This window comes from Chinchilla lanigera, unplaced genomic scaffold (genome assembly GCF_000276665.1).
Source record: "Chinchilla lanigera isolate Chin_1 unplaced genomic scaffold, ChiLan1.0 scaffold00007, whole genome shotgun sequence".
NCBI lineage: Eukaryota > Metazoa > Chordata > Mammalia > Rodentia > Chinchillidae > Chinchilla > Chinchilla lanigera.
In genome coordinates this window covers 35,796,208-35,813,687 of record NW_004955408.1, presented here as the reverse complement: position 1 = coordinate 35,813,687, position 17,480 = coordinate 35,796,208, and the positions used below count along the sequence as shown (strand labels likewise).

The window sequence follows — 17,480 nt, the reverse complement described above, 5'->3', positions numbered from 1 at the left end:
AGAAAATTCAGTATAAATACTTTTCACAGTTAATATAAAAGTTAAATGAGCATAAGCTATTTTCACTTAGATTTTTATACTATCTACATCATTACATGAAATCTGGTGACATGCAAATACTCATGTCAAATATAACTTTAATAAGTGACAATCCAATATTCTCACTCACTAGAAACCAAGAAAACATTCCTGTGACATTTCAAGTGTTTACATTTTAATTATGAAATTGAACTTTTATTTTAACAATTCACAAATATTTTTTCAAATAAAGCCATTAGCAAAACTGCACAAAATGATTTAAAAATTAAACTCTAAAAATTAATGTATTCAGTGTAAGCGTCTACAGTATAAGTAGAATGCATACTGTATGAGTAGCATACAATGTTTTCTAGGGAAAAAGAGAAATTCAAGCCATGGTTTAAAAAGTTCATTCATTTATAATTCTTGGAGATAATAAGACTCTGAAAGTTTTACCTTTGGAGATAATAAGACTCAGAAAGTTTTACCTAAAGAAATTACTTGTATGCTCTTATTAAATGCTGTTAGGTAGAGAAATCAAACAAATCACTAGAAAACAAACTTTTCAAAAAGTAGAATTTAAGCATCAGCAGAATCTTGCCAACATTTTCTTGTTGTTTAAAAATATTCTGCTGAAGAATAAAAATTAAAGCGCTTAAGGTCACTTCTATTGAGAGCAGTCTTTCTCATCATTATCACGCTTGTGAGTGAGCACAGGAGCAGTGTGTCTTCTCATCGTTTAAAAGTGAACTGTCAAAATAGCTGTAGGTTTACAGACAAAGTTGTAGGAATATTACAAAAAATTCTGTGTATCCTGTACCCACTTTCTCCTGTGGTTCACATTACTATAATAATTTGTCTCAATGACTGAGCCAGTGACCCTCTAATTTTTAAGTGAGAAATCGATATTACATTAGAACTATGTCCTCATCTCTTACTTTCTAGTCTAGTGACTCTTAGTGGCTGAGTAGGTATAAATACAGGGAAGGATCACAGAAAGATAGGACAGCTGTCCAATAGAAATGCCAAATATGCCTCAGGTGACACCATGTAGTGAATTGCATAAGTTGGTTAAATCCACTTTAAGGTTTTAATTTGCATGTGTGCTGTGTATAGTATAAGAAGAGAGGAAGAATTAATTGAGGAGCTGGTTTCTCCCTTATATCAGTCCCATACAGTTGAACTATACAATGACAGAAATATTCTTTATGCTATTGAATGTGGTGGCCACTAGCCACATTGAGCACTTAAAATGGCTGGCACAACTAAGGAACTGAATTTTTTTTCGGTGTTGGAGACTGAACACAGGGCCTTCACACTGAGCTATATCTCCAGCTCTTTTTTTAAAAAAAGTTTTTATTTTAAGACAGGGTCTTTCTAAGTTAATGAATTACGCAGACTGGTCTCAAACTTACAATCCTCCTGCCCCAGTGTCTCAGAGTGCTGGTATCCACCATGACATCTGGCCTGAAGAACTGAATTTTAAATTTTATTTAACTTTAATTAACATTAATGTAAATCTGAATATCCACATGTTAGCTAGTGGCTAGTGTATTGGGCAATGCAGCCTTATATGGTCTTACAGAGTCTCTGTCCCATTTTCAAAGTTTGGTTTTAAAGAGGTAAACAGGCTTGGGAAACTTTACACTTAGGAGCTACACCACATGATGCTGAACGTCTGCCAAATTTGAAATTTCCAGTTTGTGCTCAGCTCACTGTTCTATGCGTGGACCTTTCTTGAGGCTGACAAGCACCACCTCATTTTGACCCACAGCAACACATATGATTCTTAACACTCCTAGTGGTATAAGCATGCCGAGCAACAGGCACTACTAATTAGTGAGCCTGGGAACTACCTGTGAACCTGCGTCTTCTCAGAGCCCAGTAGGGCATTAGAAGAAACAGAGAACATGACAGCCTGTGGTGATTACAGCCTGGGTCCTCAGGCAAATCATGACATATTTCTTACAGGAGCTGTTTTCCGCACATTTAACTCCAAAATTGCTATTAGACTCTTCCAGGAGACTCTGGAAGAGTCAAAGACTTGCAGCTGAAGTGAATGATTGAGCAAGCTGACCAAGGCAACAGGAGGCCAAATGGCTTCACAGACCGGGAAAAGCCAGACCTGTTAGACCCAGAGGTGCCACAGGGACAGAGAACTTTTGCTCCCAGCCGGGAGAATGGACAGACAGTCCCATGAGAATCAAATCTCTGAAATCTCAAGTGATAGGGGGACTTGTGTAAATAATTCTTATTTAAAAGTCACCCCCAAATTCCTAGTGGGAGATGGGGTTGAGGAAGGAGAGGATTACTTTTAACTATTTAAATAAAGATAGAAGACATAATTTACCCCCAGTTCCGAGCGATCCCAGGAAGTGTAAGGAATGTATATGGCCCTCTAAAGAAATGAATCAAGAATGCTAGATAATTTGAAACAGGAAAAGAGAATATTTTCATTGTGTGGTTATGTGTGTTCCACTGAAGAGTTACAGAATAATCTTTATTTACACATTTAAATTTTTCTGATTCAAAGACAACTCTTTGGGTGTTTTAGAGATGTTCAATAAATGTTTATAATAGGAAAACATTCCATTAATTCACTCTATAAGAGAACCAAATTTGGTTTCTTATTTATGCACTAAATATACTTATTATTCCAAAAGGAAATGCTTATTTACAAAAAGCATCTTCAAGCTTTCCACATGCTTTGAACTACTTGTATATGCTAAATCCACAACAGTATCTGCTAAAGGTACTTCTTTCACATGTTAATTCTGGAAATGCATGGGGAAGTGATACTCTAGAAAGACAGTCATTAAGGCCATGCTGTCTGTGTTTTTTATATGCTAATATATATTTTCCCTGAACGGAGGAGTTTGGAAGTAGGCAGAGTTAATCTTAAAAGATAAAAAATGTTAAAAGCACAAGAATATAGGATTTAGGTATACAAAGGGAATCTGCCAAAAATTAAAGCCATTAGCAGCACCTAGACCAAGGGACCAGCATTGTCTCTTTAAAGTGTGGTGATGTCAATGAATAAATTAATGGATGGTGTACCATGACTGTTCAGATGTGTCCCTCTTAAGAAACTTCGTTGTGGGCATGCATGATGGTGAATCTGAGGTATATGAGCTTTCTAAGTGAAGACATTTTCTCACAGAAAGTCAAAATTGAGGGTAAGTGACATTTCCTAGTTCGTAATCATACAAAATGCAGGAACTATCATAACTGTTCTAGTCAGTGCAAAGGACTATTGTGTCCTATTCAGACTACAGTTGCACTTCTATCAAAAACTAGTGATCTAAATAAAATAGAGATCTCAGCTTCCTTACCTTTTACTCACAGCTTGCCAGTTGTTGACTAAAAAGTCCTTTGCGATATATCGGCCAACTTCAGATGCCGCTACAGCTTCTATGACATTTGTTTCATTAAAAGTGAACGGAGATCCAGTGATGGCATAGTCCATGTATCTGCAAAAGTGCATTTGCAAAAAGTAAGTTTTAAGAATCTAATATAGAGTTAAATAAATGGATTAAAATCTCATGGTTCTAACATAGTAATGCACAACTATGTATTCATTTTTGTTTTATTAGCATGTTTCTACTTTTTTCCCCTTGGTATACAAATTATATTCTTCTGCCAGTAACTTTCAAATTAAATTGACCATAATTACCTGTTAAGTATCCATGGGTCTTTACTGCAGCTCATTGCATAGGCAAATTTAATTCTTTCCTCTTTTTCTGTTGTATTAGTATAGATGTTTAACAGAAAGTCCCATTCTTTATCACTTCCCAAGGCAATGCCATAACATAAAATTACACTTTTAATCGGATAAGGTATTCTGTAAAATATACCATGCAATGATATTTGTTTTAGTAGTTAAGTTATTCAGGTTGTCATATATTTAGAAGTATAAATCTAGAACAAGATTGAGATCTCAGATATAAAAAGCAAAGGCAAAGATCTACAAACGAAATTGTGAGAACTTTATTAACATTAATGCCTGGAGAAGAGATCATCCAATTAGCTTAAAAACTAATCTAAGTTTTCAGAGAGAAGTGGGTTAAAATAATGCTGTGTGGACCGGTCATATCTCATTAGCACATTTCCTGAGAGTTCATCTCAGGTGGTAGATTATAGGTAAAGCAATACGATAGGATGATAGTCTCCGCTCGCTGTGAGACTTCAAACTCAGACAAAAGAGAGAGACAGAGATATTCTTCTGATATATTCATGTATGTAACATTAATAAACAATCATAAAAATCATGAAGAATCCAAACAAGTAGTGTGTTTATTGCCACATATTGGCAATGAGTGATCACTGGTGACAATTCACTGTATGAATTCTAATCTCTTATTGTTATGCACAGACCTGTGGAAAATCATCTTCTTAAAACATATTTAAACAGAAATTAAAGATAGAGATTAACTAGGTGAAAGCAAAATGACCACTCTCACTGTGCAACTGTCAAAAAGGCAGGAAATTGCTGATGCTAATAGGACAAAAACAAGTGGAATTAGAACATTACTCTTACTCATACTCTGGACAGTCCATCCATTTTCTGAAAAGCTCTCTTGACAGATGAAGACAGTCTTCAAGATCGAACCCACATGCAGCTGCAAAAAGGCTGTCCAGTGAAATTCTTGAAGGAAAAGACAATGCAAAGCATTTCATTTTGCATTATCACATTCACTTACTCTGCTTCCAGGAATGTATATTTCATGAAAGGAAGAGTATTTGCAGACATTTTTCCATAACAAACTTTTTTCCATAACATGTTTTAAAAAATAGCCTTTGCAGATAACAAATGTATTTAAGACTCAGAGAAACATTTGTTGAGCAGTTCTCAGGCACCAAGAGAAGCTCCTAAGACTGGTGTATTTTAAAATTTAAAAATAAATTACTGCTATCTTTCATCCCCCTCACACACACATGGGTGTACACACACTCCACATCTGTGGTCAATTTACTCTCCTCCTTTTTGCAATAATCCCCTTATGGATTTAAAAAATGTCTTTAGAGTATCTGGTCTGATACATTTAAAAATAACATTCTTTTTCTATACAAGAAAAGGAAAGAAAATAGTGTATTTTTCCTCTTTCTGCAGTTTGCTTTCCCTTGATTAAGCATTATTTCTTTCTGTACTTCTGGCTATTACACACATGCCTAGGAAAGACACGGAGGTGTTCGCTTTGTTTGGTTTGTTCTTGTTAGTTGAGAAGGGGCACACACTGTGGTTCAAAACAAAATAAATCTGACAACGTACAGTAAAGAATAGAAATAAATGCAGGTAAATAATACCTTTTAGTGTGTCTTACTACCCCACTCTAAGTTTGAGGCCTAGGTAAGGAAGCCAAACAGGTCACAAATTTTCCAAAAACACAAAAGCTAAATCCCTGTTGATTCACCTTCTACTTTCAACCTAGCTGAACCTGACCTTGTGATAAACAGGCATGGCTTTTCCAAAGGCAAAGGGGCTCTGAGAGACAGTTCCGGGCGTTCATTCACACACCCACTCCCTCTCCCTCCCAACCCAACTCCAAACCGGCTGCAGCAAGATGGAGTTGTATGAAGTGCAGTCTGTCCCCAAAAGAAGAACTGGCCCCAGGATGCTACAGAAAATACAGCACTCCGGTCCAGTGTAGGAGAGCCAGGAGTGTGTCTGCTTAATAGATGTGCTGTCTGGCTGAGCGCAATTTTTCCTGCACTTTCTTTGACACAATTTGCCCGTACCTACTCTACCCCAGACAGGTCCTCATTATATTCTACCTACAGGCCTACGCCATTCCATATCTTTCCTGTTAAAAAAGTTTCTAGCACTAAAATTTCTATCTTCTCAGAAGGGTGCTATTGTGGGAGAATGATCACTTTTTTTTTTTTTTTCTGTATTTCTTGTTCGGTCTACTTAATTGACCTTAGTGTTGACTAGAAGTTGTAGCTATAATGTCTGTACTATTTTTGGCCAAAAACACCTTTCCTACCTATGGAAGTCCAGCCTCCACATATAAACCTCAGGTCATAGAGAGGATAGAAGGACCATGTCCCATGTTGCCTTCCACTCCTTCCCAGACCATCATAACAACACGTTTAGTCCCCACAGGAAGATAATTTGCAATACTTAATCACAGTCATATAAAAGTCACACATATGTATCACTGACAACCTACCTCAGCCCCTGTCACGTGCCCTGTGGTACTAGGGTTTGACCCAGGGCTCCCCACTGAAGTATATTTCTAGCTCCCTCTCCCGTTTTCCCTGAGACAGGGTCTCCTTAGGTGACTAAGTGGTCCAAGCTGAGCTTGACCTTGCTATCCTCCTACTTCAGCCTCCAAAAGTGCTAGAATTATTCATCACCACACCTGGCTACCTCAGCAGATCTGTATCCTAGTAGAATTCCTGTTTTCACTTGTGGCATTTCCATGTAGGGCAGTTTTGCTTAGCACAACCTATCACCATTAGAAGACTTATTTAGTTTCAACCAGTAGCCTAAGTTCTAAGAATTTGGCACTATGAACTGTGAGTACATGCACATGCCTTGTAGGTACATTAAGATCCCAAGTTATTATTTCCTGTGAGGCTATATGTAGCCCACCAGTCTCAGAGCTATTATTCTCAAGTAGCACACAAACTGTCTTAGTAAATAATAGATATTAAAATTCTTTTATGAATGTGAAATCCCATCTATTAATATGAATCATTTTACTCAGTTATCATTGCTTAAAAATACTTACAGAGCTAGATAGTCATCTTGCAATACTGCCACATTTTCACGAATTATAGCTGCATAAATATTCCATATTGGCGTTAGTCTCTTTAATAGATACTTCTATGAACCACAAAAAAATTGCACTGTTAGCTCTGACTCACAACACTGAATCTTCACTGTTTTCTATTTGTTTGTAAAGATATTAATGGAAAACATATATCTTTTCAGAAATTATTTTTATTTATTATTAAATGTGTAACTGTTATTTTTTTTCCTCTAGGTTCAGTTCCCTTATACATACAATGTGATGTATAGCAATATCAAAGTTATGGTGCTACTATGAAGATTAAATAATATAACATCCATAAGCACATTGCTTGACAGTAAGAACTCAATAATATTAATTGTTGCTATCATGAAATATTAGCCAAGATCTATTCAATATAAAAGAAACATGTAAAAGCACAAAACAACTTTTTACCTTAAAACTTTCATAAGTATATATACTTCCAAATATAATAACTGACTTATGCTCTAGACCAGTGGTGGAGAGCCTATGGCATGGGTGATACTTGTTTTTCTTTTAAAACAAAAGATCTTAATGTGTCACTTGTTTTTCTAAACTAAAACCTCAGTATTCAGATATAATTGCAGTGTTGGTACTCTGTGATAAATAAGGGGGTTTGGGGTTGTAGTTTGGGTACTCATCTCTAAAAGGTTCACCACCACTTCTCTAGACAAATTGAATCCCTGAGTCTGAAGTAAAACATCTCCAAGTGAGCTATCATCCAGTAAATATAGAATTATATAAGTTAGACATTTACTAATGTACTCCAAAAACAAACTAGATGCTATCCATTCAAATTATTTAAAGACAAGTATTATATTCTACTTCTTGCTTTTAAAAGATTTTCTATTGATCACCATTCCTATACCCAACTGAGTTTCCAGTGGTACTTTGGATTCTAGAAAAAATAACATCTGGAACCTGAGGCATTTGTGATAATACCCTCAGAAATCTTAGAATCTCCCTCGCAAACCCACCTGAGACTTTCTGGTTGGTTTGGGGCTGCTAACTATTGAAAGAGTTGCTCCCTAAATTTTATTTTGATTATATCCATGTCATTTTTCTTAGCATTACTGTTTAAGATCTAATGGTGGAATTCTTCTCTTTTATATTATTTAACGTTCAATATCATGTCATTTCTTCATTCATTCATTCTGATTTCCCTCCCTCTCTTCCAAATATCAAAAGTAGCTTCAAAACTTTTACTTTTTCTGCAATGTACCCCTCTGGTTTTAAATGCTGGTTCTGCAGATTAGAGTATTGCAATTATGAACAGAGAGTTGTTAAAAGACATCCTGTTTGTCTACCAATCTCTTCGGGAAATAGTTTCTATTAGGTACTCAACTTTTCTATAGGAAAAAAGGATATTATTTGAGTCATTTCTGAATTCTTAGGATACACTGTTCCTTCACCAAGAATGAAGCACTCTTCCAAATTTCTCTCATACTCATCTCCTAGACCAGGTCAATGGCTGAGGCATTGTCTTCTAAGCATAAGTAACTATTGCCGAGAAAATAAATAGGTACATGGAAGGAGTAGCCTACTACTTTGAGAAATATCTCTCTCACAGATGCCAGCTCACAGATGGAAAGAAGAGATTATTTTAAAACTACATAACAAAGCATGAAATTACCTTTAATAATGGATACATATCATAATTTTTCACATCAGAAAAAAGATCCCTGGTTACCAAGTTTGCCAAGACTTCATGCCATACTATGATTTCATCTTCTTCAGCAAGGTATTTGGTTAAATCAAGCGCTGTTTCAATCTCAATGTAATTGTTTCTGTTTGATTTAAAAGAAAATATGCTCAAAACACCTTCATCTACTAAATGATTTGTACTCTTTCTTGTTCTATGCTTCAATGCCTGACTTCAGTATGGTAAGTGAATAAATCAAGAAGCAAGAAGGTGAAGACCTCATCTTACTGATAAGCTGGAACCCAAGAAATGTCAGACTGCCCGTTCCAGTTTGGTAGATTCAAGTGTCCAATTAGAAGCTGCAGGAAATGTAGCCCGAATGTTGGACTGATTATTGAGTGATAGGTACATACTGTGTATTTGATATGTATTCTTATGACAGTTTAACTTCCATTTAACAAGTATTAATTAAAAATCATTCCCTAATTACTGCCAGCTGCCCAGGAGTAGACATACTAGTACATTTGTCTACCTTTAAGAACCTTAGTAAGGAGCTGGGACTTAGTAAAAGAAGCTGTTCATGAAAAGTCCCCCAAAAGATGATGAATACTAAAACAGTAACCAAGAGGAAAAACAAACACCTGAAAAGGTAAGGAGGAAGAGGGAAAAGCCTGGAAAGGTCTCAGGGAGGAGGAACTTGAGAAGACAGAAAGATGGGTAGGATTAAAATGGTAGAAAGAGGCGGGTGCCCAGGACCAAGAGGTGAGGAAGAAATGTGTGCGGTGGGAGTATTGATCTAACAGGGGCAGGGAGGGGTGTCCTGAGAAGTGGAGGCCAACAAGGGAAGCTGTTTAAACCCACTGAGTGCCATGACTATCAGAATGAATAGTTCAGCTTTGGCGGGAAGGTACTTCAGGTAGTTAGTAACCAGGGCAACATGATATAGTTGATGCCTCATTTTTTTCCTACACTGCTATAGAAGACAATGGAAATTTAAAAAAGCAAAAGGGTACCATCTAAGGCAATAGGCTAGGAAAAAGACGATGCAAATTTGGCTTAGCAAGCAGTGCAGGTAGTAAGGTCAGAATCAGAAAGCTACTGCCTGAGCATGAGGGACGGAGGCAGCAACATTTCTGAGGTTTTAAGTTCGGGTGATGGGAAGGATGGTGCTGTCCTGACATACAGAGAGAAACTGACAGTGAGAGCAATTCAGAGACAGAAGTAAAATTCAGAGTTTCGGTGCTGATTTTTAAATGATTATAGGATAAACATAAGGCAGGCAGAAGAAAAGACAGGTATTGGCTCAGAGGCACTGATTTAGAATATTTACTGAGATCTTATATACGCTGAGTACTGTACACACACATAATAAAATGGTCACTGAAATCATAAGAATAATGAGTTACAGAAAAGACAGAAGAAAATAAGACAGTCATGGTTGACCTTAAGAGTGCTCAAAGTAATAGGAAGAAAAGAAGTCAGCTACGTGAGGAGAACAGGGTTTGTATATTGGAGCCTCAGGAAGTCAAAAAGGACATTCTCGGGAGGAAGTGGGTCACAGTACCAGTGTCATGTTGACAGCAGAGAGGAGTTTCAACAAGTGTCGAGGGAGGGAATTGCTACAGGTCACAGAGGGAAAAGCCTGTGTATATGTGACATATACCCAGGAAATACGGCAGGCCAAAGAAAGAGAACACATAGTAATTTATTATGCAGACTCCTTAACTTTTGCCTGAAAATTTAAATCCCAAACATATATTAATTTACCTGGTTGAACATTTAGCATCATAGCTTATACTGAATAAATCTGATATATATAGAAGTAATATCTGTAATATATATATATATATATATATATTTTTTTTTTCCTCCAGTACCAGGAACCGAACTCACAACCTTGTGCTTGCCAGGCAGGCACTTTGCCGCTGAGCTAAATCCCCAGCCCAATATCTGTAATATTATCATTAAAATTGTAAGAAATTTTACCTACCACCACTGCAAAATCTCAAGTGATAATCTATTCCCAGGAAACTTTATGTTATAAAATTCCACTATGACCATAATTTGATTATAATTTTAGTCACCTAAGGCCTGTATACACGAAAGAACCAAATTCATAGTAGTAAAGATATTGTGTTTATAAAATTCTCAAGCTGTACTCTAAAACCACGAGCAAAGAGAACATACCCACCTAGACAAGGAAAAGGCGTCATCAATCAACTGTAGTCGGTGAATAACAGGAATAGCCTGCAGAAGGAGAGCCAAGCAGTTGCAATAAAAGATGAGAACATATTTTAGTGAAATGTTTTCAAAACAATTTAAACATTATTGCTGCCTAAGGAGCACTTTCATGTGAAGTGTCTCATCTGCAGAGAAATGGTAGTTACTAGAAACAGTCCCCGCAATTTATTCATTGTATATCTTTTTTGATAAATGATCCCGCTGGACATCACTAATGATGCTCAGATACCACGTGGAGTTTTATCAGATGCTCCCTAAAATGTGCCATGTTAACGAGTAAAACAGGCAACCAAAACAAAAGGCGTCTCAGAGCCATGGAGCACACAACACAGTGTATCACCGCATCAAATTATTTTCAGAGGAGTTTTTGACATAAAAGCTTTTAAATAAATATTATTTATCACTACTTTTATATTATCATGGTAATCTTTTAAATGATATGCGTCTTCTCCAGATTTTATTTATGTGACACAGTCCCCCCGACAGAGCCCCTCCACACACATGTGAAGACAAGACCATTGCCAGTGGAACTCTTTAGCTTCTGTTTAAACCCCTGGGGACGCCAGGCCACCAGACTCATTGCAGTGGCAGTTCTCCACGCGCACCCAAAGCTGGCTACATTATTCCCTTCAAGTCTCCTGGCACTTTGATATCTTTTTTTTTGTTGTTGTTCCAGTACCGGGAATCAAACTCACAACCTCACGCTTGCCAGGCAGGCACTGGGCCGCTGAGCTAAATCCTCAGCCCCTTGATATCTTTGATATCACAACATTCCTCTGGGCACCTAAGTAAGCCAAACTTAATCCTTCTATTGGTAGGAGTCCCATTTCTTTTCTGGCAGTAAGGCTGCATTTACTAGATTAATATTATTAATATGAAGTCCATTTTACTTGCTCACCAATCATGTTGTAGAAAATATTTAACTCAGTTTTTCAGTAAACAAATCTACACCATTTCAAGGAATTATTGCTATCATGGCCTAACCTAGTACTTTTGTGGCCTAGAGTATTCTTAGAAAGTCCTAAGAATTTAGCCACTCTGAAAAAGGTTTTAAAAGAGTGTATTATTATAAGTGGATTTAGCAGCTGTCTTGGTTACTTTTCTCTCGTTGCTGAGACAAAATACCCAACGCCCAAAATGAAGGAAGGAAAGGTTTATTTGGCTTACAGTTTGTGGAGGTTTCAGTCCATACTTGGCTGGCTCCGAGGCAGAAGATAGCAAAGCAACAAGAGCAAAGGGGGGAATGGCAGCCGAACAGCAAAGCAGCTAGAGCAAAAAGGGAGGAAGGGCAGCAAGCAGCTTCTTTTTCTGCCTCACTTTGTAAACAGGCTACCCCCACCTAAGGGGCGTGTAGCTCTCACATAATCTCCATGCCCTCCTCTTCCACAGGTTCAGTATGTACACAAAGTAAGCACTCTGGCTTCCTGTTAAGTTACTTAGCCAAACCTCTAGACTCCCCAAGTTTACAAAATGTTTCAACCATAACAGTAGCTTTATTGAAAATCTCAATAACTTTTTTTAAATTACTGAACACATTCTGAATACCGATGCCTGAATTGTGCCTGCCTGTTAAACATAATACATGTATCATCTAATTTTGTCTTCACAACAATACTTCCAAGTTGGTCCCTTCATACATTATACAGACAAGGAAAATTGAGGTGCTGGCCAAATAAGAGGCCCAAGATTACACTTCTGATAACTGATGAACAAAAACACGAGCACGACTCAAGTTCTGCAACAATATGCTGCACAGCCTCCTCTGCTAGAAAGGCTGCTGTGTGTTTCCAAGAACTTTCAAAGAGAGAAATACTGAAGTTGTCTTTCAGTTCAAGCATTCTAGTTTTATGAATGGAGTCTAAGTGAACTGTCCAAGTATTCATAGCAAATCACAGCAGAGTGAACTGGATAAACTTCTTAGCAGTACCCTCTACACGTGGAGACTTAGTGTAATTCAATGTATTAAAATATGATTAATCTGAGATGACCAACACTTTAATGTTTACAGATTTCATAACAATTTATAGTTGTTTATTTATTTATTTTTTTTTGAGACAGAGTCTCCCTATGTAGCTCAGGATGGCTTTGAACTCACAGCAATCCTCCTGCCTCAGCATCACCACTTGTTTTACAATTTAAAGTGATATTAGATTATTATTGATGTTTTGTGAATTAAATTCTCTGAGAGAGAATGGGAATATGTTTTTAGAAGTAAAATTAATATTTTACAGCATATATAGTAAGTATCTATTATGGACTTAAAGGTTTTGAGTATATTTTAACTATATTACCTCTAAGGCTCATGGATAATATGAAATGATAATATTCCCATCTTATTTTATTTATTTATTTTTTTTGTCTTTGAGACAGGGTCTCACTATGCAGTTCAGGCTGGTCTTGAGCTCACTTTGTAGCCCAGGCTGGTCTCTGACTTGCAATGATTCTCCTGCCTCAGCCTCCCGAGTGCTGGGCTTACAGGTGTGCACCACTACACCTGGCTAATGTTCCCATCTTAAAGTGAGGAAATGGAAATAGAACAATTAAGTAACTTGCAAAAGTTTTCAAAATAAATGATTAAGTGGAAAACATATTGATTCCTATCTGAAAAAGTAAAAGTATTTTGGAAAAGCAAGAAGAATGTTAAAAAATAAAACATATTCAGCCAAAATCACCCCCTCTAAAACTAACAAAAAACTTCTCCAGAGTGGCTGGCAGTGAGGAATGGGACTAGGGATAAGAAAGCTCATCCTCTGAAAGAAAGCTCATCCTCTGAAAGAACAGAGGTCACGTATTCATAGACATGAACATTCTAAAACAAAAGGCCATACCCAGAATAATTAAAAACATCAGAAATAATCTTACCTTAGGATCCCTTTCAAGCTGTTCATTTATTTTCTTCCAACCTAATTTATCATAATTAACTCTATAATATCCAGTCATATTCAAATTTAAAATCACCCAGTCATTATCCGAATCTGAAACTTGCATTTCAGGGAAAACTTCTACAAAAAAAAAAACAAGGAAAAGTTTGAAATAGTATGTTTTTTAAAAATATCCTAATTACTTTTTTATACAATGTACTCTTAGTTCTAAATAATGAATACTAAAAAATTAACTAAATTCTACATTATATATTTGCTTTACCATACAATTATATTTTTCATGTATAATGACTTTTGGTTTGAAACTTTTTTCTTTTCTGGTTAAACACCCATGAAACTTTTCTTTGAAACTCTATGTTCAGTGAAAAAAAAAATTTTTTAAATGAGATAGTGTTTTAAAAGCTAGACAGTTTAGGATTATATTCCCTATCTTTATATGGGTGTATATGTAAAGATGCTTTTTAAAACTTGTTACTTACTACTGCTTTTATTTAGCCAGACTAAAGGTTGTGTAGTTCCGTTTTTCATCCAAAGAATAGGGACGATCCATGTGCCGCTTTTTGGAAGAAAAAAATTAGTTAACTTTCAGGCATCAGAATTTTACCACAACGAGTACTGCTCTGCCATAAAGCAAGATAAGCTTGAGTCATTTGTAGGAAAATGGATGAACCTTGAGATCATAATGTTACATGAAATAAATCAGACACACAAGCTTAACTAGTGCATTGTTTCTCTTACATGAGAAAAACAATTATAAATACAGAGCAAATAAAAGATAGGTAATAGGAAGAAGGGCAATAGCTCTTTCTCAGATGGAAGGAGATCAAGAGATGGGGCAGGCAGGGGAGGAAAGGCGAGGAAAGGGTGAAGATGTGAATCCATGTATCAACTCTACACAAGGCACATAAGCATTATGTTCTCAAGCATGCACTGAAAACAATGCCAAAATCCAAAGTGTACTTATATTTTACTTTCAAAAACAATATACCACTCTAATTTAATATTAAAGAGAAGGTAAAATAGTAGACACAACTCAGTTTTTTTTGCTCATCCGCTCTAGACGTGCAGGACTTTGTCGGCAGGGCTGTTGGCTGCTGTTTTGCTTTGGTCAGTTGCTTGACCCTTTCCGTATTGTGTCCTGTGGATTTATTTTTATAGCATAGGTAACTGCTAAGACTGCCTTGCACCTGAAATGAGACTGTCTTGCATTTCAAGGCCTATTTACAGAAAATTATGGCCACCTGTCCTGACTCAAGAGTATTCATACACATACTACAGACAACCCAAATCTGTCCATGCCCAGAGAAGGGAAGGGTAATTTAATAGAAGCCTTGACAGACATTTCAAAATACTTTTCAGCTTCCAGATTTTTCCAGACCTGAAATGTGTTCACCAAGTACCCAGACACTGATATTTACTGAGTGCCTGCCCCCTCCCCACATTGGAGGACGGATAACGCAGGCGGCCGAAGGAATATGTTAGGTATCCGAAGAGATGCACAACGTGTAGCTTGGGCAGTACTCCAGTGTCCCTCAAATTCTCACATGCCTGCCTCCTCAGACTTTCAACTGTGGGTCTGTATTTCTCTGATAGCTAAAATTCCCCCATCTTCTTAGAAAAATCATAGATCATTACAGTGAGGAGGAGCTTGGGTCTCTGTGTCTTTCCCCTGGTGTTCTGAAGAAAGAGTAGAACCACCTGAAATTACCATTTTGTTGATGGTATTTGAAAATTAATTACTCATTTGTGCTGTGACCTACTACAATGAGATGTCAGAATCAAAACTATCAAAAGCAGTTTAAATTATCTAACAAATTAAGAAAGGAAAAGGGAAGGAGGAAAAGGAGAAAGGAAAGGGAAGGAGAAAGTGATAAAGGCTAGGTTATCACTCATTTTATTTTTACATTTCATTTATTTTACTACATTTATTTTACAGATTAAGCAACTAAAAGTAGGAAAGTTAAAATAAGATTTATCTAAGTTTGAATTTCAGTGAAGTCAGTATTTGAACACAGGCCTAACTATACATAGAGGTATTCTAGCATTGCAGGTATGATTTTATTTTAAATATACTCAGACAGACAAACACACAACATGCACACACGTACAGAACAGTTCCTCAAGAATATAGTTACTTTCACTTCTGTTTTTAGGGAGAAAGCTACTTTGCAAGAGGACATGCTTTTCTTTTAACTAACGTGGCCCTTGGTGGCACTGTCTCATTGTCTCTCACCAGAGCCCTGAGAAATTCGTCACCTATGTCAGAAGGGCATGAGGAAGACCCAAGTTTTGGCCATGGCTGTGGCTCTGGGGATGGGACACCTGAATCTGTAACTGCAGGTGTTTTGTCCTGCTCAGGACTCGGTATCTGCCTCGCACCAGCACACAGTAGCATTCCTCTGTGGAGTCGCTTTGCTGGAGGTTGTGTCCCACTAAGGGCTACGTGTCCTCGTTTTTCCCATCTCATCAGAGCTCAAACCCAAGGAAGGCGAAGACAGAGAGGAACAAGTCTACCTACCTGTGGGAGAGAAGAGTCTGATTTTCAACTTTTCCTAGATAGAACGGCTCCTGTGTCATGGCACCACTGGACACATTCAACGTGATGACTGGAAAACCTCCCTGGTGTGTCCAACTGTCCATTATGCTTTTTACTGTTGCTGGCAAAAGAATTTTACTCTGGTCATCTATGGCCTGATTTAAAAAATCATCACAAAAACATGTACAGTTATCAGCATGCTTTGAAGTAGCAACCTCCTAAAAGATAGCAATCTTTCCTGATTTATGCACATTGTAGTAATCCTAAATGGTTGATGTTCTGGGCTAAACTCAGAATTCTGTTTATTTTTGGATAGAGATAACAGAACACTATAAGTTTTTCTTTGGTATCTGAGAGGAATTAGTTCCAGGACTCTCACAGATACCAAAATCCACAGATGCTCAGATCCCTTATACAAAGTGGAATGGTATTTACATGTAAACTATGCACATTTTCCTATATACTGCATATGATTTGCAAATTATTTATAATGCCCATAATGCTGCAAATGCTATATAAGTACGATGGTTGTTGTACTATGTTGTTTAGGAAATAATAACAAGAAGAAAAGTCTGTACATGCTCAGTACAGACGTAGTTTTCCCCCTAATATTTTCCATCTGGAGTTGATTGAATCCATACAAGTGTGAAACCACAGATACAGAGAACTGACCATATATGAATGATTCCTTATTTTGTTCATCTTTCTTTCTTTCCTTCTGCTTTCTTTCTTTTTTCTTTCTTTCTTTCTTTCACTGAGCACACATTTATGTATTTATTTGAGACAGACTCTGTTTTAGGTGTGGGAATACAATGAAAAACAAGGATGCAGTCCCTGCCCTATGAGAGTTTCACAAACTAAAATGACCTGATCTTGCACTGTACCAGATGAAGTAACTTCACAAGAACATGTGTGAATGTAGGTAGGATGATTACCATTTGAAAATGCCTCCATAGATCATCTTGCTCAGCATTTGAGTAAGAAAACGCCTCCAAATAAGACTGTAAAAATAGAGAAGCAAAAAATAAAATAAAAAAAAAAATAGCATCCCAAAGCAATTTGTGTTTGGTGTCACTCGGGTAATAACAATTTTGCAAACTCACCTTAAGTGCACTGACAAATAAATCCTCATTCAGGAAACTAAAAAGCATCCGGGCCATAGACGCTCCCTAGGATGTAAGAAGCTGTTCATTATTTGAACACAATTATATATATATTCTATTTTATAAGCACTATTCTGAGCTGTGCTCTTGACCAGAATTTGCACTTTAATTGAATGTTTGAATTATTCCCATGCTAATGAAATACTGAATTGTCCTTACTTAATAGGTAAGAAGTGAGCAGATGTCCTACACATAAAGAGGTCAAGGCATACACAAAAATTT

The 17,480-nt window shown here is 36.9% G+C and overlaps 1 protein-coding gene across 1 annotated transcript in view; it reads right to left on the bottom strand.

Annotated features, from left to right (window-relative positions):
• Positions 1-17,480, bottom strand: part of Lvrn (laeverin) — a gene marked incomplete in the record, with an annotated part of 61,814 nt that overhangs the window by 9,863 nt on the left and 34,471 nt on the right. Inside the window, 11 exon segments of the mRNA XM_013506949.1 lie at positions 3,351-3,488; positions 3,692-3,859; positions 4,556-4,663; positions 6,753-6,847; positions 8,428-8,581; positions 10,628-10,683; positions 13,540-13,679; positions 14,039-14,115; positions 16,078-16,250; positions 17,031-17,096; positions 17,199-17,264. Of these exon segments, the coding sequence (XP_013362403.1) occupies positions 3,351-3,488; positions 3,692-3,859; positions 4,556-4,663; positions 6,753-6,847; positions 8,428-8,581; positions 10,628-10,683; positions 13,540-13,679; positions 14,039-14,115; positions 16,078-16,250; positions 17,031-17,096; positions 17,199-17,264 (1,241 nt within the window).